Raw genomic sequence first — 22538 nt, forward strand, 5'->3', positions numbered from 1 at the left:
CAGCTCAAGGATTCATCCAGCTCAACATTTGCACATTTAATAAGAGAGCAGAACCTCTGCCAAGTTACCGGGATGAGTTACATCAGAATCTTCCAGGGAAACTTCTGAGGAGCTGTTATGAGCATGGGTTATGGAGGTCGGCAGACCTGGGTTCAAGTCCTGACACCGTGTGAGCTTGGTCCCGTTACTTATTATGAGCATGAAATGAGGATGTTCATAATATCAGTCTCGTAGACAGTTGCTGTGAGCATGAAAGGAGGGAAAAGAGCAAAGACATCTGGGAAGCCCAGGGCCTGGCACCCTGTGAGAGCCCACTAAGTGCTTGCTGATGTACTGCTCCAGGCATTTCAGGGCTTAGCCAGTGATGCAGGAGCATCTCTCCTCTGTCCTGCCATTACTCCAAGTGTTAAAGTGGCAAGTTTCTCTCCAAATCAAACCTCCAGGAGGTACTTCTGGGTGAGGCAGAACACTCACTCACCCCAAAATCCATGGCTGGGACTTAAATCAGCAAGCCATAGCCTGCTGGGGTTTTTAACAGGAAACATTAAGTTAATATATGCAAATCATATACACAGTGTCTGATACGAAGTAGGCAATGAGTCCATGCTGCCCTCAATTTCCTTTATACCCAAAGGAATTAAAATCCCAGGTCCTAACGTGACTTGCTTAAGGTCACACAACCAGTTGATAGTAGAGCTGGAACTGGTACTTAGGTCTTTTTGGAGGGGGTGGGAAGGTGCCACCTCAGGTCTATTATTGAGAGTATTAAGGGGTCAAGATGGGTTGAAGGAACTGGCCAAACACCTCCCAAAATCCAACAATGATCTCCTCAACTAACAAACATGGCATGCTGTCCCCATCTCTTTACCACCAACATCATCCCTGACCGTGACTGAGAAACAGAAGCTAGATGCCCTCTGGTCCATGACGGCAATCTGCCTGTACGGACTGGGGGTTCTGAAGGGCAGGGACAGAGCTCTTGGGTCTTGACGGGAGGGGGCTTTCTTTCCTCCCTGGCCCATTGCGGATAACAGCAGAATCAGGTGTTCCCTTATAAACACAAAACATTTGGAAACTTTCTCAAGGGTCTACAGCCAGTTGAAATGGTGGGCCAGGAATAAGGAGGTCCAAACATGTCCCTTCTTTGTCTTTTTGGCAAAATCTGTGGAGGTGACAAGCATGGATCTCTGGGTTCACAGGACTGCAAAAGATCCTTTTGAATATCAATGGAAAATTCTGATTCTGTCCTAGGCACTGCACTAAGGAACTGGTTCCAACCTCTGAGGGTCAGGGGAAGGATAGCTAACAAGCTTGCACTGGGTCTGGGGAAGGAGAGAAGACACCGTAAGTGGGTGGAAACCACCTTTATTCATTTATAATTCAGGGAGTCATTCAAGAAATACGTATTGAGTACTGACTGTCACAGAAACTCTGTACTGGGATCCGTGGTAGGGGGAGGGGACTGGTAGTAAAGACCATGGAGAGAATGTGAAATCTAAGCTCAGGAAGGAAGGATGGGTAGGAATTAGCCAGGTAGAAAGGGGTGTTCTAAGCCAGGGGAAGGCAAACTTGCTGTAGAGGACCAGATAATAAATATTTTAGTCTTTGCAGGCCATACAGTCTGGATTGCAGCTACTCAACTCTGCTGTTACAGGGAGAAATCAGCTGTAAACAACACATAAAGGAACAGGTATGACTGTGTTCCAATAACTTTCATTGGTGAAGAGTAAAATAACTTTCACATGTTATGAAATATTATTATTCTTGTGATTTTTTTGAACCCTTTAAAAATGAGGAACCAGGGCTTCCCTGGTGGCGCAGTGGTTGAGAGTCCGCCTGCCGATGCAGGGGACACGGGTTCGTGCCCCGGTCCGGGAAGATCCCACATGCCGCGGAGCGGCTGGGCCCGTGAGCCATGGCCACTGAGCCTGTGGGTCTGGAGTCTGTGCTCCGTAACGGGAGAGGCCACAACAGTGAGAGGCCCGCGTACCGCAAGAAAAAAAATAAAAATAAAAATGAGGAACCATTCTTAACTTATATTTTAAGAATATCTGTATTAAGGTATATGGGTGTTTAGTCAAGGCCATTCCTGAACTAGGAAGATAATATGCATTTCTAAAGCAAAGATACTCTTAGACCCTCATACCCAGGGCTGGAACTAGGGTGAGACAAGAAAGCTGCCTAGGGCTCAAAATTTAAGGAGGCACTCACTAATAACTACAGGGTTGGCACTTGCAAGACCCTGCCTCCTTAAATTTTGCACCCTAGGCACCTGCTTGTCTCAGCCCAGGCCTGGCCCTGCTGCACCTGTGCATGATGGAGCATGTTACTATGAAGTGGTGACATCCTCCTCAACCATCACTGCCTCAGATGCCTTCCTTGTGATGCACAAGTTTGCAGGAGACCATCTGGTTCCCAGCCACTGCTCTGTGGAGCAGAATTTGGATAATTAGAAAAATGACCTATATGCATGATAAAAAGCTTGGGCAGAAGAGGAAGGAGAAACTATGCAGACTGGAGTTTGGAGAGAATTGTGGGGAGAAGGAAGATAGAAAGTTTTACTTGAAAGTTGTTGCTGGTCGTGTAGTGTAAGAAAGACTAAGAATGAGATCAATATCCAAAGGAAAGGTTTAACAAGATTCACTGTGCATTAAAATTGGAAGCCTTCTTTGCTTCCCTCTTGACTTTCATTCATTATATCTATACCTATACATATATCTAGCTATATATTGCAAATCACAATCTGATAATGGACTTATATCCAAAATACATAAAGAATTCAATAATTTAAGAAAAAAAAATTTTAATGGGCACAGGATTTGAATAGGCATTTCTCCAAAGATGCATACATGGTCAACAAGTACATGAAAAGATGTTCAACATCACTAGCCATCAGGAAAATGCAAATCAAAACCACAATAAGATATCACTTCATACCCACTAGGATGGCTACAAGCAAAAGATGGACACTAAGAAATGTTGGTCAGAATGTGGGGGAATTAGAACGCTCGCACATTGCTGGTGGGAATGTAAAAAGCTGCAGCTGCTTTGGAAAAAGGTCTGGCAGTTCCTCAAAAAGCTAAGCACAATTATATGACCCAGCAATTCCACTCATAGTTATATACTCAAGAAAACATATGTCTACACGAAAACCTGTACACGAAAGTTCACAGCCAAAAAGCAGAAAAAAACCCAATGTCCAGCAACTGATGAATGGATAAAGAAAATGTGGTATATTCACACAATGGAATATTATTCAGCAGAAAAAAGTCACATAGTACTGATACATGCTACAATATAGATGAACTTTGAACCCTGAAAATATTATGCTCAGTGAAAGAAGCCAGTCACAAAAGACTACATACTATATGAGTCCATTCATATGAAAGTCCAGAATAGGGAAATCTATAGACATGGAAAGTAGATTCGTGGATGCTTAGGGCTGGGGGAGGGCGGAAGGGGTAGAGAGAATGGAGGGTGATAGCTAAAGGGTATGGGTTTTTTTCTGAGGTGATAAAAATGTTCTAAAATTGTGGAGATGGTTGCATACATATGTGAATATACCCCAAACCATTGGATTATATACTTTAAATAGGTAAACTGTATGCTATGTGAATTGTATCTCAATAAAGTCATTTTAAAAAGGGAAAAAAAATCAAAGCATTTCTCCTTCCCTCCAAGGAGGTCTATTGGGTTTCAACATATGGGCTCTCCTTGAAGATCATTGTGTCTTTGTGTTGCTGAAGGCAGAGGTGGTTTTCTGCTGAGTTCTTTCTGAGGGTTTGAGGGGTGATGGCCTAAATGAGAGGGAAGGGGTTGGGGTTCAAGGGCTGAGTGTTGGGGTTAGGGATTTGGATAACTGAGGTCTGTTAAGACCCTTGTTTAATCTGAGGCTCTGAATGCATCCAGGTCCACTGCTACAACAAAAAACTACTGGATGGGGCTCTTCAGGGTCAGAAAATGACCTTAGCACCATTGTCTGAGAAGAGGTTTTCAGGGAAGATCCTGCCTGAGCCATGAGTTGGTCTAGTCATGGAGGGTCAGGGGATGGTCACCGCCCCCTCCCCCCATTGCCAAAAATGCTTCAGTCCTTGAGTGTTGAATCCGCATCACTCCAGGAGGCCTATAAGCCCTAAGGGGACTGCTGTACTTGAGTCAGCACGGGGGGAGGTGGGGAGGGGTGGGGGGGAAGAGGGCCACTTCATCATTCATGACTATGGGGAAGTCATTCTATGGGCAGCCTGAGTTCCTCCTGTGTAAAAAATGCACAGTGTGGGTTAGATCAGGCCTCCATCTGATGCTCTTATCTTTGCCCACGGGTTCTGATTCTTTTCAGGCCACATTTTAACCACAGCCCATTTCCAGGGATGGGGCAGGCCTCTCCAGCTGCTAATTCTCATTATGCAGGACATATGGGAAAAAGGAAGAAAAAGAAAAAAATCCTAATCTGATTGTGTCCCCAAGCTAACATAAGAATAACAGTTTATAGCAAAACTTAAAAAAAAAAAAAAAAGAGTAACAGTGGCCATGAATACATTCACCTTAAACTACGGCCCAGGGTCAGTGTTTTTCATTCCTTTTTTTTTTTTTTCTCTCTTTTGTTGCCAAATCCTAGCCAAAGAGCTGGTGTAACTACCGAGATGTAGAAGTAAATTCATTCTAAACTGCTCCAATGCAGCTAATAAGGGAAAGCTGTCCTATTGACAGCCCATCACATTTTCCACAGATGCACTAGATGTGACTCAACTGCACAGGGGCTGGCTGGGAACTGGATTCCCTTTCACTGTGCTCAGCAGGAAGGGGCCAGCATTGTCCTATACCCATGTCATGACCCCGACATAATCCTTAGTAATGGAAGAGGAGGCCTGGCATGTCCCCAAGCACAGGCTTTCAGCTTACCTGGGCACCCTGTGAAATTTTAATTATTTCAAGGTCCAAACTGTACCCAAGTTGCAGGGAGACCAAATTTCCAGATAAGAAAACAAGACATGTTGCTATTTCAACTGCCATCTATTACAACACTGGACAGCAGGGCTCAAAGGATATTTGATCATCCATAACAGTTACAACTTAGAAGATGAATTTATTATCGGTTGGTCCCTTTACACATAATAGAGAAAATAAAGAACCCAGGACATATATGCTGACAAAGGCATTTATGTTAAACACTCAAATATTTTTCACTGCCTCTTAAGTTTAATTTTCTCTGCTAGAGAATAGAATAAAATGTGAAGGAGAAAGACACATTTTAGAAGGCAGAAATCAGAATAGGGAATAGCGGCGTAGAAGCTGGTTTTTAATTTAGTTTTCCTAGTCTGATTTCTAAAAAGTAAAACTTCATTTTTTCTATTTTGTTGTATATATTCTTTCACGGTAAATCCTCTTGTGGATCAAGGCAGGGAAACAAATGGAGCAATAAAACAGGACCTGGTGGGCTGTCTGCCCTGCCACCTTCACCTTCTCCATGTTCCATCATTCAGTGCACGGAGAGCTAGGTTACATGAGTGATTCCAGCAGAGGCAGGATCCTCTTGTACTTCATATTCAGAATAAGTCTAGGTACTTAAACTCCCCAAAATTCGGGCAAGGGGAGAATGTTTTTTTAAAGGGAAAGCACCTTTAACCAACATTTAACCTGGAGACTTCAGCCACTTGCCAAAATATGCCGTCTTGTTAAGCCAAAAAATTGAAAGCAGGCAAGGGGGGTTGTAACTGAATAAGGGGTAGGTTTTAATTTTTTACAGGCAGGAGGAGGAGGATACCAATATGGTTAGTCAGTCAGCAAGCATTAATCCTCATTAATGTCTCCCATTCAAATCCATTCTTCCCTGCACAGCTGTGCAAACATAAATTAACTGGGTCATTTTGACCAAGGCATACAAGAAAAAAAATTTTTAATGTGAGGCAAAGGAACTAATTGGACAAATAACACATACTCTAAACGTGTGGGAGGGATTAAGCAAGCTACCACATCACAGATGGAAGGACATATCTTCAAATGCATACCACGGTAAACATCCCTGTGTGAGAAGGCACCAAAGAGTAGAAGGAGGTGGGGACAGTTCATGACAAAGCGCAAGATAACAGCCCGGGGTGAGAAGAGGGGCCAGGCACCGTGCAGAGGACTTTATGGTAGCATTTCATTTAATCCCCCAAGAATCATTATTCCCAGTTTACCTTTAAGGCAATTAGGGACAAGGAGGTTAAACAACTTGCCCAAGGTCACGTGGCCAGTAGGTGTTGGAGTCAAAGTCACAATTTCAATTCAGGGCGACTGACTCCAGAGACCATGATTCTAAGCATGGCATTGTCCTGTTTTCTTAATACTTGGCATCGTGCTTGCACTATGGAGAGTATACAAAAGGTAGGGTCATTTCTTGACCTTAATAAACTTACAATCTGATTGGAGAGCCAGGACGGACACGTGAAATAATCAAAGTACAGGAACAGGAGCATAACCTTGGGGGTCTGCAGTTTTTTTGGGTGGAGGATGGAATTTACAGGAGCAGGGGAAAGGGGCTATAATTCACCTGTGCAACTTTTGAGGATTTCCACCAGACTCAAACTAAAGAATGAGATGCAGAGACAATACGATACTTCAGAAAATACTGATTCATTCCTGCCATGTTTGAGTGTTCAAAAAAGGCTCTCCCTTTCAGAAATTACCCTTAAGAAAGGACAGGAGAATAAGCAACAATGTCATACTTGTATAGCACAGGAAACTATATTCAGTATCTTTCATGGAAAAGAATATGAAAAATAATATATATATATATATAAATAAAACAATCACTTTGCTGTGCACCAGAAACTAACACAACATTGTAAATTAACTACAAAAAAAAAAAAGAAAGAAAGAACGAACAAACCAACGAACAGGAGGACAACTGGCCCATCCCCCAGCTTCATCTTTAGGGTTAATAAAAATGCCCACAGCCTCCAGGAAGCCCAGACAGAGAGAAGGAGAAGTTCCTGAGGTTTACTCTGCAGGAGGTGTGGCAGGCTCTCCCAGCCTCCAGAGACTAAGAAGCAGGAAAAAGATGATATGCATCATCTCTTTGGTTCTTTTCTTTGGAAATTACCCATCCCAAGGCCTCTGACAGACAGAAAGGGACAGGTTTCAGCTAGGAACCAGTGAACATTCTCAGAAGAAGTGGCAGGGCTCCAGAAACTGGAGGAATGAATAAAGGCATGCCAAAACTTATTGTGAAATTGACATCAGATTCATGACCCTCATGACTTGTATAAGTGTGTGGGGAACTCTGATAATGGTTTCAAGCCATCTACTTCCACTTACTTTGCTGTATTTAAATTTCTGTTGTGTTCTTAATGTTAAGTTTCAAGTGTACATGGATTTTAAAATCAATGCATTTTTAAGTGGGTTGACATGTTGCCAACAGCAGCAGTTTCATGGTCAGCACTGGACAAGTCACCATAGTGCAGGCAGGACACACATTCCTGGAATGAGCTTTTTTCTCCTGTGTGGACAAACTTCTGTCAGAAGAGCTGGGGAACATGTGGGTAGCTGACACCAACTCTTGACTCAGGTTTCATGAGGAACCAGATGAAGATTCAAAACCAAATCCCTTGACACTTGCTGGGTTGAACTGCCCATCAAATGTACAGAGAGAAGGGCCTGCAAGCTGTCACTTTTCAGGCAGGCTCCCAGGGCAGCCCTGACACTCCTGAGAACCAGAGCCGGGTCAGGGAATTTAGGGCAGAGCTAATATTCCCAAAATGTCCTGACCAAAAGGCAAAGAGCTCAGTTTAAGCTCCTGGTCAGTGGTTCTCAACTCCATAGAATCACAGAACCACCAGGGGAACTTTGAGAAATTATTCATGCTGTGCCCTACCCCAGTGATTCTGATTCAGAGGGTCTGGGGTGGAGCCTGGACATTGATTCTAACACATAACCAGGGTTAGAGCCACCGCGTGGAACAAGAGAAGTCTGAGATACTATGAGCATTAGTGAGTAGGGCTACTCAATCAACATACCGTGAAAAAAACAGAATTCTTTCATTCCTTTGAAAGCTTAATCTAAATTTTATATCTTTCTTGATCTCGAGAAACTAAGAGTGTGAGTTGCCTGGATTACAGGTCCTAGTTATACCACTTAGTAGCTAAGTGACTGTGGGCAAGGTACAGAATTTCCTTGAGACTCCGTTTTCTTAGCAATACAATGGGGTTAATAATCAGACCATATCAGAAGGTAGTTGAGATGACTGCATGAAATCAAGTGTGTAAGTTATTTGGCCCAATGCCTGGCACATGTAAAATGCACAATAAACATTAGCTCCCATGGTTGGAGATGATTAAAATAAAAATATACTAGTCATATTTCAATAAAAGGGATGTTCTAGACTGGGTTTTATTTACTGGGCCAGGTTTTAAGGAACTGTGTAAAACTGAAATGCAAGAGTTATAGAAAGGGTTCTTCCATGAAGATCAGTTGAAGGAAGTAGGGCTATTTAGCCAGAGAAGGGAAAAACCGAGATGATACATGGTGCTGGCTTCCAATGCAAGGATCAGGTCCAAGAGTGGGCAGCTAATTGTGTGCATTTCTAAAGCAGGAATCTTAACTTAAAGAGGGGGAACTGTGGATAGAACTCAGAGAGCCCAGAAATTTGGATTAAAAATTTTTTTTTATTAATCTCAAATAGAAATTTAGAATTTCCTTCAATTATGAATGTAAGCAACAAACTTCAGTAATACTAGCAGTACCTGTGATTTTTGTCACCAACAGAAACCACAGATATTTCCATATATTATAGTCATGGAAGAGACCTAAAATAGTATTTATAATTAGGGTGACCAACTGCCCTGGTTTGCCCAAGACTGAGTGGCTTCCCAGAACATGGGACTTGCAGTGCTAAAACTGGTAAAGGCCCAGGTAAACCATTCCCTACTAACATTCAACACTACTTTGAAATTATGATCTTTATCACATTGCTAGATGCCATTATTGCATTATGCCATTATGGTACTCTGCTATATTACAATTTCAAAATTATCTTGATAAATGTATATCCACATAATCTGTGTCTTTTATGATCCTTTGTACTTCGTTTGATGCATTTAAAAGTGCTCTTCTCGGTTTAAAGACTTTACCAAATTGCCAAAAGGGCCTATGGCATAAAAAGGGTGAAGAGGGAAGAAACTGGGAGCATTGGCTAGAAAACGGAGGAAAACAGATTTAAGTTCCTTTAGGCCTTGCAACCTAAAAGCAAACAATGAGCTACATGGTAGAAGAGGACAGAAGCATGTATCTCCAAAGGACACAACTAGACAATCAGTTGAGGGAGCCATTTTCCCACTCCCAGCTGTCTCCATCTTATAATCCTGTGACAGTAACCAGGGGCTCTCCCTAATTTCTCCTATCCTGATGACATATGTATGTGTATTTTGTTACTTATATTGTTGTGGCATTAACACAATCTTGATAGCTATCAATTCCAGTATCTGTTAGGTCTACTAGTTTCCAAAAATTACAAATGCTTCCTCTACGAATCATTTGCCAGAACTGAAAATTTCCCATGAATTAAGACAATGGAGATTTGGATTTTTAAAAAATCAACGTTAAAGAATTGATCAAAAGAAACTTTAACTCTTACCGGATACCACTGGGCTTCTGACAGACATTGGCTCCCATCTTGCCTAGTCACCACTGTTGACAGCTGTTCCATGACTCTCCCACAAGGCAGTAAGAGACCGTTTCTCTTCCGATCAACGTAACTCCAAGCCCCCAGCCCAATGTGACCAGATGGCAGAGTTCTCACAATTGCCCTTGTCCCAGTGTATACAGATTTCTTTACTTCCTTGTCATTTTTACAAAATCTCCTCACTAGCCAAGTGGACCGCTCCTTCTTGCTTTTGAATAAATCTTCTTCTACATCTTCACAATTATCAGGGAAGTCCTCAAAATGGCTCAGAAAGGTCTTGGCAGGTGGACTGCCAGTAAAATCCTCCCCGCAAAAGATGTCACTTGAACATACTACATCGGCCTTCGGGCAAGAGCCTTCAAAGCACAAGTATTTGTCATTCAAGGGGTCACAACGATCATACTGCAGCTGCCTATTCTTACTGTCACAGTTACTTCCCAATTCCATCAGTTTACAAGTATATGCCATGTAATTGTTCTTTTGTTCCCCACCAACAGCAGGTAGTACACAGTTTCCACAATCATCCAAAATCAAGTTATCTGATAGGGGACAGAAAGTGTCTGACATTCTTCTGTCAACTTCATACTGAAAGTGAAATAGCGCCATGTTGCTGTCAGGGTGTGCCCTGCCCGTCTCTACGATGGCTGATTGAGTTCCTAATGGACTAATAATGCCCGCTGGAGGTCCGTCTATTTCCAGTTGAATTCCAGGGAACACCTTTCTTTCCAGTGAAGAAGGGATTCCAGTTTCCAAACACAGGCCTTCCTCTGTGGTAGAATCACATGTTTCATAAACCTGGCTCTGAGGAAGGCCACACTGATGGTTTTTCAGTATGTTGTTGCAGTTAATGTTAAGGTTTTTCACAGAGTCTGGTATGCTTTTCTCCCAGCACTTTTCATTACTGTTCTCATCACTCGTTATTTTCTCCCTTGCTACTGAGAGAATCTGGGGCAAGTTGCTTCCAGAAGATTCTTCTGTAAGTTTGGTCAGTTGTGAGATGGTATGAGAAGTCTCCCCGCTCTGCCTGACAGGATGCGCCTTTGGAACACTGATGTCTGAGACCTTATCATTACTTTCATCTACAGCCGACTGAGCAGATATCACTTTTCGCTGAGTCACAGGTCTGAGAACAGAAGCTGCCATTTCTTCAGAAGTCATCTTGACCAATGAGCAGGCTTTAGCTATTGCTGTTTCTCCCCGTTTGTGATCATGTCAAAATGTTAATAAAACTATGGGTTATTAAAATAATCTCAGGTGTATAAGCCCTCTGAGAAACAAAGTGACAATTCCTTCATTTAGGTGCATTAAGATCCAAATAAATTTCCCCAGTTATCACTTCCTACCATGTGCAGTATGCTCTTCTACATCAAGGTTTTAAGGTGGTAGATCAATTTTCTTTCTTTGGTCATTTGAAGCAATTCTTTCGAAGACTTTTATTCGACATTGCATTCTGTAACCTCTGATTCATCACTGGCTTACAATGATTTAAAAATCCAGTTCGAATGTATCCTGTGAGAAAAAGGGATAATGTCAAACACTGTGGCACTAAACAGATTTTCAAAAATGAACTCATAATTCTAAGCTAAAGCAAAATATGAATCCATTTTGAGTAAGGAGTTTTGCAATCAGAAGTTGGTACCATTTTTTGATTCAATATTTCAGAACTTCTGTTTCCAGCCAGAATGGAGTAACAGAGACCAGATTTATCTTCCTTCCTTAAACAACTGAAAAAAAATCAGAAAAAAATAATGAAATAATGATTTTCAGATATTGAACAACAGGCAACATAGAACAATGATCCCTGAAAGAAGAAAAAAACAAATAAGGTGAGTGCTATAAATGCCCTAGCTTACAGCTTGAGAGTTTTTAGGCTACCGGGGAGGGAGGAGGGACCCAGATGAAACCCAACAGTGTGTCTAATTTAAAGAGAAGTAGTTGAGAATTCAATGAGGCCAAGGAAGTTAGAGAAAGAAGACACATGAAGTAGAGAGGAGCAAAGATAAGGATGATAGCAGGCTTCTCATAGGAACAATACAATCCAGAAGACAGTGGAGTAAACCTTTAAAGTACTGGGGGAAAATAAATAAATAAATAAATATGTGTGTATATATATACACTGCCTACTTAGATTTCTATATTCAGCAAAAATCTTTTGAAAACAAAAATGAAATGAGGACTTTTTAGACATATAACGCTGGAAGAATTCATCACTAGCAAACTTACATATAAGAAATGGTAAAAGAAGTCCTTTAGGCAGAAGGAAAATGATACCTGATAGAAATCTGAATCTATAAAAAGAAATAAAGAGTATGAAAAATGTTAAATATGTGGATAAATACAATTTTTTCTTACTTTTAAAATAACAATATAACTGACCATTTAAAGCAAAAATAGTAACAATGTATTGTGAAGTTACTAACAAATGCAGAAGTGAAATATATGACAATAATAGCACAAAGGTCAAGAGAGAGGAAATGGAAATGTATTGTTATAAGATTATTTTCTACATGAATTGGGATAACATTACTTAAAGTCAGGCTGTCATAAGCTAAAGATGTATACTATAAGCCCCAGTGCAACCACTTTAACAAAAAAAATATAGGAAATAAGTAAAGATATTAGAATCTTAAATTTTTTTTCAAATAATAAAAAAGAAGGCAGAAAAAAGGAAAAGGTGAACAAAGAATAGATGCAACAAATGGGAGACAAATGATAGATTTAAACCTTTCAAAGAGCATCTTTGGGCAGTGTTTCTAATTTTTTCCCATAAAGTATATACATTTTTAACTCCCTCTGTTTCATTTGAATAAATTATTCAGTTGAATGTCAATTGACATAAACATTTTCAATTTGTGAAAGACATTATTTTAAAAAATAATTTAGCCTATTTTATTCTCCAAATTATTGAACCCTGCTCTCCACTGGGAACTGTGTAATAGGCTAGAAAGCCAGGACCTGCTTGCAAGTCTATTAAGGAGAGAGAATTGAACAGATTTCAGTCCAATGTGGCAAGTGCAATTATAAAGGATATTCAAGGCACTCTGGGCCCATAGGGTGCCCATCACAAGTATACTGTTCCTTTATAGGTAAAGCTGTTCTTCCCAAGGCAACTGATGGCATTCAGGCTCTGCTGTCAACACCAGATTCGCCCTGTCTTTGCTCTTTGCCACACAGATGTCCCTCTTCTCCTTGCTTCCTCCTTTTCCGCTCTTCCCTTCTTCTCTTACATATATGTCCCCTCAAGCGAGGACAGTCACAAACTCCCACCTGCTTTCAGCACATGCAGGTCTTCACAACCACCCTGAAGGATCAGAGGACAACCTATCGATCATATACATCACAGGGAACAAACCAACCCACCCAGAGCAGCAACGTCCTGATACAACATCCTAACCCTTTCCACCTTTTGTGTCTTCCTTCCAACTTGGTTTCTTTTTTATTTTCTTTGGAAAATGCCTCTCTTATTTTTGTAGATATATGCTCAGTATAAAACAATTCAAACAATGCAGAAAAACACACACAATTTTTTTTACCTTAACACAAATTCCACCACCCAGAGATAACCATGATTAATACTATGAGGAACTTCCTTCCAGAATGCTCCCTATGTATTAACATACAGAGATATAAGTATATAATTACACAAATACCAGATCATACTGTACATGCTGTTTTATACCTGCTTTTAAAAATTCAAAACATGAACAACTTTTCATGTCAAGAACTATACTGAATACTTTAATGGCTTAAGGCACCAGCTTTCAATATCTTTGCTCCATTTTTTAGAGGAATTTAATTTTTCAAGCCAAAGCCTTCAGATTGACAGTTCATCCGTCCTTTCTAACCCATGAGGAAGGTAATTCAAGGTAGGTGCTGCTTAAGTCCTGTTCTAAGCATTTTATAATTCTTATCTCATGTAATTCTCACTCAACTCTACCAGATAGTGTGATGGTCTTAAAATATGACCACAAATTCTGTGATGCTCCTCCTTTCAAAATGTGGAGACTGATTCCCCTTTCCTTGAATGTGGGCTGTACTTAGTGACGTCCTTCTAACCCAGACAATGTCATGGAAGTAACAGTGTGTGACTTCTGAGAATAGCTCATAAAAGTCATCGGAGTTTCTTCCTGGCTCTTCCTCTCTTGCTTTCTCTGGGGGAAATCAGCTACCATGTCATAAGGAGAGTTCCCTGTGGCAAGAACTGAAGCCTCCTGCCAACGGCTACTTGAGTGAGCCATCTTGGAAAGTAATCCTCCAACCTCAGTCAAGGCTCCACATGAAGGCAGCCTTAGTCGACTTCTTGACTGTAACCTCACCAGTGACTCAGAGCCAGAAGCACTCACCTGAGCCCTTTCCAAATTCCTGACCCACAGAAACTGTGAGATAATAAATGTTTATTGTTTTGAGGCGTTAAGCTTTGGGGATAATTTGTTGCACAGCAATAAGTAACTAATATAGATGAGTTCCATCATTATCCACGTTTGAGAGATTAAAAACACAAGCAGAGAAAAGCTAAGTCACTTGCCAAAGATCACACAGCTGGAAAACGGTGAAGTCAGGATTCAAATCCAAGAAGCCTGACTCTAGAGCCTATGCTCTTCTCCATAGTTATGCTGCTTTCTTTGCTATCTAGTCTAAAACCCCACAGGTTTGAATTTCTGATGTCCCCTGGCTACAGAGATCGATGGCTCCTGGGAGGATCCTCTTTTATTTGCATTTGTCTCTGGAAGAGGCTGAGGTTTCTGTTTTGCCTCCAGGTGTAACCAGGACTGAGCAACATCCCAGGAAAATGACTCCCTGGAGCACTGACTTGGCTCCATCTCACGTCATTCCTTTATTCGATAAATATTTATTGAGTACAAAATTAAATGAGGCAAGGATGTGCCCTTGATTTCCTTACAAGCTAATGCATCATCGGTTAAGATACAGTGCAAATAAGGTGATGATGATCTGGGTTAACACAGAGGAAGAGCATCTAAATCAGATGGTGGGCACAAGGTGGGAGTGACTGCAGGCAGTATTTCTTGGAAAAGATGATGACTGAGCTGAGGTATGAAAGACAAAACGGAGTTAGCTAGAAAAGAGGTGTACGGACTTTTACGAGAAGAGCAATTGTGGACTCTCCTAGAGAGAAACAGTAAGACACTGGCGCCTGGCAATTCCGGCAAATATTTTAACCACTTTGAGGCTTGATTTCCTCTCCTGTAAAATTGAAATAAAATCACCTACTCCATAAAACTGTGAAGGAAATGTTCTGAAAACCAAGAGTTCAGTGCAAATGTTTGTTATTCTATGCCTTGTAAATGTCTTGATGAGAGGAGATGACCAGAGTTTAGCAACTCTGTTGTATTTGTGACATGGTGTTGAATTACTTTTGCCAGATTCACACACTCCACTCCTCAGGTCCAGTCAAATTTGAATTTCTATTCTATAACTGGGATTGACTTCCTGAATCTCAGCTGCATGACCACAGCTGGTTATATGATCAATCTCGATCTGCCCTTACCACACCTATAACATTGGAATGAAACATACATGTTGCAAATGTCAGCAGTGCCTGGCCCATCAGTAGATGTTAATTTTCTACCTATCTCCTCTAGGTTGTCTTTAAGGGAAGTTGGGTTTGGCTAGAGTTATAGTTAGCATTAGACTGTTAACTGAAGAAAAGCTGAAGCCCTAATGAAGATCAGAGTCTAACAGATTTGAAAAAGAAAGGGATGGAAAAAAGGATTCTTCATTTCTTAGTGTGCACAGGTTTGTGGAGAAGATTGGAGGAGGGCCAGCCTGGGAGAGGTCAAACAATATGTGAGTTAAGAATATGGCAGAACAAGAGAAGACTTGTCAAGGTAGCATTTCCAAGCTAGAGATGAATTGGGATAGATAATGTGTCAAGGGAAATGACTGGCCAGGAAGTAAAGTTATGGAGACGCAGGGGGTGCTAGAAATCCTAGCCAATCCTAGCTAGAAATCCTAGCCAAATCTTGTAGTAAGACAAGAAAAAGAAATGCAAGTTATAAGAAGAATCAGGAGTGTCACAGAGTAAGTTTTCAGCTTCAGAGTAGGGGAATATCAGTCATAAATAACCTTGTTGATAGGTTTCCATAGGCTAAATCAGGGGGTTAGCAAACTATAGCACCAGGCCAAAATCTGGCCTGCTATCTATTTTTGTAAATAAAATTTTGTAGGAACACAGTCATGGCCATTCATTTATATAATGTCCATGGTTACTTTCACATTACAGTGGTAGAGTTGAGAAATTGTGACAGAGACCATGTGACCTGCAAAGCCAGAAATATTTACCATCTAGCCTTTTATAGAAAAAGTTTATCAAACTACACACTAAATAAATGAGTTAACAAAATGCCTGTTTAGAGCCATAAAACTAAGCGTGAGGTTTATTAGCCATTTTCATATATTTGAAGAACTGAGATGAGGAAAAAGGCTTGTTTCATAGTTTCAAAAGGTAAGATCAGGGCCAAAACAAATGAATTATTGAGGAGGCATGCTTTGGCTTAGTTTGATAAATAATTCCCTAACTTTTAGAGCTGTTCCACAAAGGACAGGCTATCTTGGATAGCAGCCTTCTCCTCATTGTTGACAGAAAGATTTAAACAGGAGAGGTAACGATGTTCAGCATAGTAGATATTCAATGTCTGTTGAACAAATAATAGAGTGAATGAATGACTGCCTATAATGTTTAATTATAAAAACAATGGCTAATACTTATTGAGCATGTATTGTATGTCAGGCATGTTCTAAGCACAGTGTACGTATTATCTCATTTCATCTTCATCCTTTTTTTTTTTTTGCGGTATGCGGGCTTCTCACTGTTGTGGCCTCTCCCGTTGTGGAGCACAGGCTCTGGACGCGCAGGCTCAGCGGCCATGGCTTACGGGCCCAGCCGCTCCGCGGCATGTGGGATCTTCCCGGACCAGGGCACGAACCCATGTCCCCTGCATCGGCAGGCAGACTCTCAACCACTGCGCCACCAGGGAAGCCCTCATCTTCATCTTTTATCTCATAAAATTATCAGTAGGGTAACAGAGACTTGCTAATTGTCCCCCCAAATCTGTTCTCATTTTCCTCAATAATAGAACTTTTGAATTTTAGTGAAGTATATGGCCATCCCTTTATTAGCCTCCCGTACAGCTAGATGTAGTAATACAAGTAAGTTAGTGCTAATTAGATATAAGCAAAATGGTTTGCTACTTATGGACAGTGTCCTTGAAGGGAGAGAGTGTGCCCTTCTCTTCCTCCTCTTTCTCCCTTCTGCTGGCTGCAGGGAAGGCATGATGGCTGGAGCTAAAGCAGCCATATCAGACTGTGAGGTAAACATGAGAATAGATGCCTTGCATAGCAAAGAAACAAGATAGAAGCCACTGTGTCTGTTTCCTAGATTTGGAAGAGAGAAAAATAAAACGCTATCTTCTTTAAGCTACCACTATTTTAGGTTTTCTGTCACAGGCATCCAGATCTGTTCCTAACTAATAAAGGTGAGTACTATTGTCGTCCCCATTTTATGAATGAGGCTCAGAGTATTTGAGTGACTTATCTAAGAGTACAGAGGAGTGTAACAAGAATCTATATAGAAAATTCCTGCATTGGAGGGAAAGTTATAGTCCCTAATTCCTAGTACATCTCCAATTTTATGCTCTTAAACCAGATGGAATGCTTTGTGTCATAAAAAATAGTAAAATTAGAAAAATATTAAATACAAGCATATTGTCTTTTCTAACTGTAGGTGTTGGAAGGAGGTGGAGTATAACAACAACAACAAAAAACTAATCTACTAGACAACTGTCAATTATTTATTAAGCACCTGTTATATTCCACAGGGTTCAGAAAGCAAGATGGCCAAGGACCAGGGGATCAGTAAAGCTCTGATGGAGGGAGATTTGAGCTGGAACTTTACAAAGAGGTAGCAATTATTTTTATCCATATTCAGGTAGAATGAGCATTGTAAAGAAAGTTGAAGAAAATATAATGCATAACCATGAATTCATCTGAAGCTTGTAGGAGAACATTTCAACTAATCAAAGAAACTGAAAATTGCTCAGTAATTTCACCGTCATGGAAGAGAAATACTAGGGTAACCATCAAAGTTGGTAACAGAATAGTTCTATTTGCATCTTAACTTACAGGATTTTATAGAGTCCCTTTGAGTATCATGTGTATGACAGACAAACAACCATGCCACAGTTATTTACTTATGCATGCTCTTCTCCAAAGTCCACTCAGCAAAGAGATTAAAGAAAATATTATGTCTGCACAACCCTTTCCTCCCTTTCTCCCAACCACAGGCACATGGAGTGCACAGTTGTAGGTGTATGCACACACCCACACCCAAACTCTGCATGATATGAGTCAGTCTTCACTCTTTCTTCTCCGGTGAATGTCTGCTGTTCCAGCCTCTCCTGACCTCCTTTCTCTGAACTATGATGACAGAAATTCCTTAAGTCACAAAGAAACAAAAATTTTAAAACACTCCCAAAAGGCACTGGTGTACCCATCTAGATCATTTTCCAAGACCCCAACGACTTAACCCTTTGTGACTTCTACTCTCTTTATTAGAAAAGTTTCAGAGTTTAATGCTAGACTTATGACCCAGAAAACTCAGAGAGACCTTAATCTTTCTACTCTGTGTACACTGGATATCAGGAGTTGATTTGATAGGTGGATGAGAAAGTTACACAAATAAATATTTTTGAATGAATACATTGATAGGTCTGCCAATACAGTAACATGGAGGATCACAAAAAAAGTTTGTCTATACAGGTTAATTCTCAACTGTAAAACTCCCAAGGAAAGGAAATCCTCACTGTAAATACAGCCTCCAGTCAGCTTGCAAATTGCCCCTTCTCTCCCTATTGCTCTTCCAGAAATACAGGGATACAGACATTAATAGAATGTAACTTTAAGCCAAGAGCAGAGGCAAATAGGATTATGGTGTTGACACTCACAGGACGCATGCACACAGAGATTCATGGGTTTTTTTTTGTTTGTTTGTTTGTTTGTTTTGTGGTACGCGGGCCTCTCACTGTTGTGGCCTCTCCCGTTGCGAAGCACAGGCTCCGGACGCGCAGGCTCAGCGGCCATGGCTCATGGGCCCAGACGCTCCGCGGTATGTGGGATCGTCCCAGACCGGGGCACGAACCCGTGTCCCCTGCATCGGCAGGCGGACTCTCAACCACTGTGCCACCAGGGAAGCCCGAGATTCATGTTTTTGATAAGATGATGAGAAGAGAGAAAAGTGGGCAGTAGAAGATGGTATTTGACCCTCCATGATTTAGTCCCAATCAATTTTTTCCAGTTTCATCTCTGACCAATACCCTCAAGGAAAAGACATCCTGTCACACTGTTCTTTTTGCCCTTTATTGAACCAGCCTAGTACTTAATGCATCTTGCATTTCCCTTACTACTGTCTTCTAACTTAACTAAGACTCCATCACCCAGCTTAAACAGCATCTCCTCTCTATAGCCCTCTCTGATGCTCACTTGTCAGCATTAATTGCTCTCATCTGTGTTTCCCATAGTTCTTCCCACATCTCACCATAGCATGTCACGGCACACTATATTGTAGTTATTGATAATGTAGGACCCCTGCGTGGATTGAGAGCTTTTGAAAAACAAAGACCTTGCATCTTCAAACTTAAGGAGTTTTATAGAGACCCTGCACCCCACATTCCTGGCTTATACCTAGGCATATACTTGGTCTCAAAAGGCATTTGACTCTCTCCTTCCTTTCCATGGCTATTTGAGCCCAATCCTTGCCCCTTAGAACCCATTAGAACTTAAGAGATTCCAGTCTCCCAAGTTCTAACCTCCTCCTCTTTCAATCCATCCCATTCAATTTTTAGAAAAATCTTCCCCAAACACTATTCTCATCCTTTCATCCACGTCAGTTGAGAAGGAACAGAGCGTCACATTATTTAGTGTGGCAAATCCAAACCTTACCCCAATCCTCAAGAATATTATCAATCTGGGACTTCCCTGGTGGTGCAGTGGTTAAGAATCTGCCTGCCAATGCAGGGGACACGGGTTCAATCCCAGGTTCAGGAAGATCCCACATGCCGTGGAACAACTAAGCCCGCGAACCACAACTACTAAGCCCACATGCCGCAACTACTGAAGCCTGCACACCTAGAGCCCGCACACCACAACGAAGAGTAGCCCCCGCTCTCCACAACTAGTGCTCTCCACGCACAGCAACAAAGTCCAATGCAGCCAAAAATAAATTTGAAAAATTAAAAAAAAAAGAATATCATCAATCTGCAAGGACTTTGTTTTGGATTGGTTTTAATCAATGTATCAATTTGGAGAAAGATAACATCCTAACCATACTGAGGCTTCTAATCCATAAACATGATGTAGCTAACTCGTACTAGTGCTTCTCTCTCCACATATATATGAATATATGTAGGTATATGTATACACACATCTCTGTATATATATACATATCTTCTCTTTTTTGCTGTTTCATAACTATTTTATTGTGATTTAAAAGCTTTGCCCAAAACAATATCTGATTTCCTCAGAGATAATATTTAAGTTGAAATACCTTTGTATTAAAACTAGATTAGATGTCATGGACATCTAATAGTATTTTAAAAATAAAATACTGGGAGCAAGATGTGCCTTAGAATTAAATTGGTTTTATTGTTTTTAAGTGGAATAATGCCTGCATGTTTACTGTTTTTATGAATGTGACATATTGTGTGATAGCTAGGCCTAGCAGCTGTCTCATGGTGAGTGATACTTATATAAGAGGAACCTAAAAAAAGAAAACTCTGTAGATACTGGGGGAAAGAGGGACTCTTCTTGACTATTTTCGGCATGTCATAGATGGAAGAGCTGCTGCAGGGCCAGGCTGCTTTCACAGTGTGTGCGTCACTTGCAGAACGTCACACAGATGAACTGTGTGTGCTCGCAGGAGGCAGAGGACAGCAGGTGTGTAAAGTGGCCATGCTGTGTAGAGGCAGGGCCAACCACACAGCCCTCTGGAGTCTCAGGGAAGAGCAATTGTTGTCTGAATGTGAACTCTTAATAGATTATTAACATAAAGTATTTTCTTATAATCCTCAAGAATTTTTGGCTCATCTGGAACCTTTCGTGAAGGTAGTGGAGGGCTACCAAGGCAGCTAGATCTGAGAAGCCACAATCCTGGAGAGCAGGGAAGCCCAGAGAAGAAAGTCTGACATTTGCTTCCACCTTGTCCTACAATAAATTTGCTGCTTTGAAAATGATGGTTGACTCTCTACAAAACAGAAACAGACTCACAGACATAGGGAACAGACGTGTGGTTGCCAAAAGGGAGGGGGAATGAGGGAGGGAGGGACTGGGAGTTTAGGGTTAGTAGATGTCAACTATTACATATAGAATGGATAAACAACAAGGTCCTACTGTATAGCATAGAGAACTATATTCAATATCTTGGGATAAACCATAATGGAAAAGAACATAAAAAAGAATGTATATATGTGTATAACTGAGTCACTTTGTTGTACAGCAGAAATTAACACAACATTGTAAATCAACTATACTTCAATAAAAAAGTTAAAAAAATAACGAAAATGGAAAGTGATGGTTGAGAGGCTCAGACATAGATTACACCGATTAATATTTTGTATTCATCTATATAGAGGTCTTGCACATCTTTTGTTAAATTTGTTCCTATGTCAGTGCTGCTATTGTAAATGGAATTATTTTACATTTCATTTTCTAGTTGTTTGCTGCTAGAATGCAGAAATACAATTGATTATTGTGTGTAGACATTATAACTTATACCCTTGCTAAGGTCACTTATTACTCCTAGCAGATAATTTGTAGGTGACTTAGAATTTTCTGCAGGGACATCCATGTCATCTTCAAATAAAGAGTTTTGCTTCTTTCTTTCTAAAATGTATACATTTTGTTTCTTTTCTTCCTTTTCTGCACTTGCTAGGATCTCCAATTTTGATGCTAATATAAGTACAAAGAGTGCTTATCCTTCCCATGTTCTCAGTCTTAGAGAGTATTCTATACGTGACTACTTAATAGGATGTCAGGTGTAGGTGTCTCATAAATGCCCTTTGTTAAACTGAGCATGTTTCTTTATATTCCTAGTTTGCTGGAATTTTTATCATAAATGAGTTTTGCCCAATGCTTTTTCTGCATTTATTGAGATAACTGTGTAATTTTTCTCCTCTAATAAGTTAACATGGTATAGGAATGCAAGAGATTTCTGTGCATTAATTTTGTATCCTGCAACTTTACCAAATTCATTGATTAGCTCTAGTAGTTTTCTGGTAGCATCTTTAGGATTCTCTATGTAGAGAATCATGTCATCTGCAAACAGTGACAGTTTTACTTCTTTTCCAATTTCGATTCCTTTTCTTTCTTTTTCTTCTCTGACTGCCGTGGCTAAAACTTCCAAAACTATGTTGAATAACAGTGGTGAGAGTGGACAACCTTGTCTTGTTCCTGATCTTAGAGGAAGTGGTTTCAGTTTTTCACCACTGAGAACGATGTTGGCTGTGGGTCTGTCATATATGGCCTTTATTATGTTGAGGTAGTTCCCTCTGTGCCCACTTTCTGGAGAGTTCTTATCATAAGTGGTTGTTGAATTTTGTCGAAAGCTTTTTCTGCGTCTGTTGAGATTATCATATGATTTTTATCCTTCACTTTATTAATATGGTATATCACATTGACTGATTTGCATATATTGAAGAATCCTTGCATTCCTGGGATAAACTCCACTTTAAAGGATGCTCAACATCACTAATCATTAGAGAAATGCAAATCAAAACCACAATGAGGTATCACCTCTCAACAGTCAGAATTGCCATCATCAAAAAATCTACAAACAATCAATGCCAGAGAGGGTGTGGAGAAAAGTGAACCC

General features: G+C 40.6%; 1 protein-coding gene across 3 annotated transcripts in view; it reads right to left on the bottom strand.

Annotated features, from left to right (window-relative positions):
* The window catches only part of PLCE1 (phospholipase C epsilon 1), a 310776-nt gene that overhangs the window by 260588 nt on the left and 27650 nt on the right, over positions 1–22538 (bottom strand). For all 3 annotated transcript variants that reach the window (XR_009532808.1, XM_060101840.1, XM_060101830.1), the window contains exon 2: positions 9611–11167. Coding sequence is in view for 2 of the 3 variants with exons in the window: in XM_060101840.1 (XP_059957823.1) it covers positions 9611–10816 (1206 nt within the window). In the remaining variant the exon portion in view is untranslated. The remainder of the gene's footprint in view (positions 1–9610; positions 11168–22538) is intronic.

The sequence above is a fragment of the Mesoplodon densirostris genome, chromosome 1, assembly GCF_025265405.1.
Source record: "Mesoplodon densirostris isolate mMesDen1 chromosome 1, mMesDen1 primary haplotype, whole genome shotgun sequence".
In the NCBI taxonomy this organism is placed as follows: domain Eukaryota; kingdom Metazoa; phylum Chordata; class Mammalia; order Artiodactyla; family Ziphiidae; genus Mesoplodon; species Mesoplodon densirostris.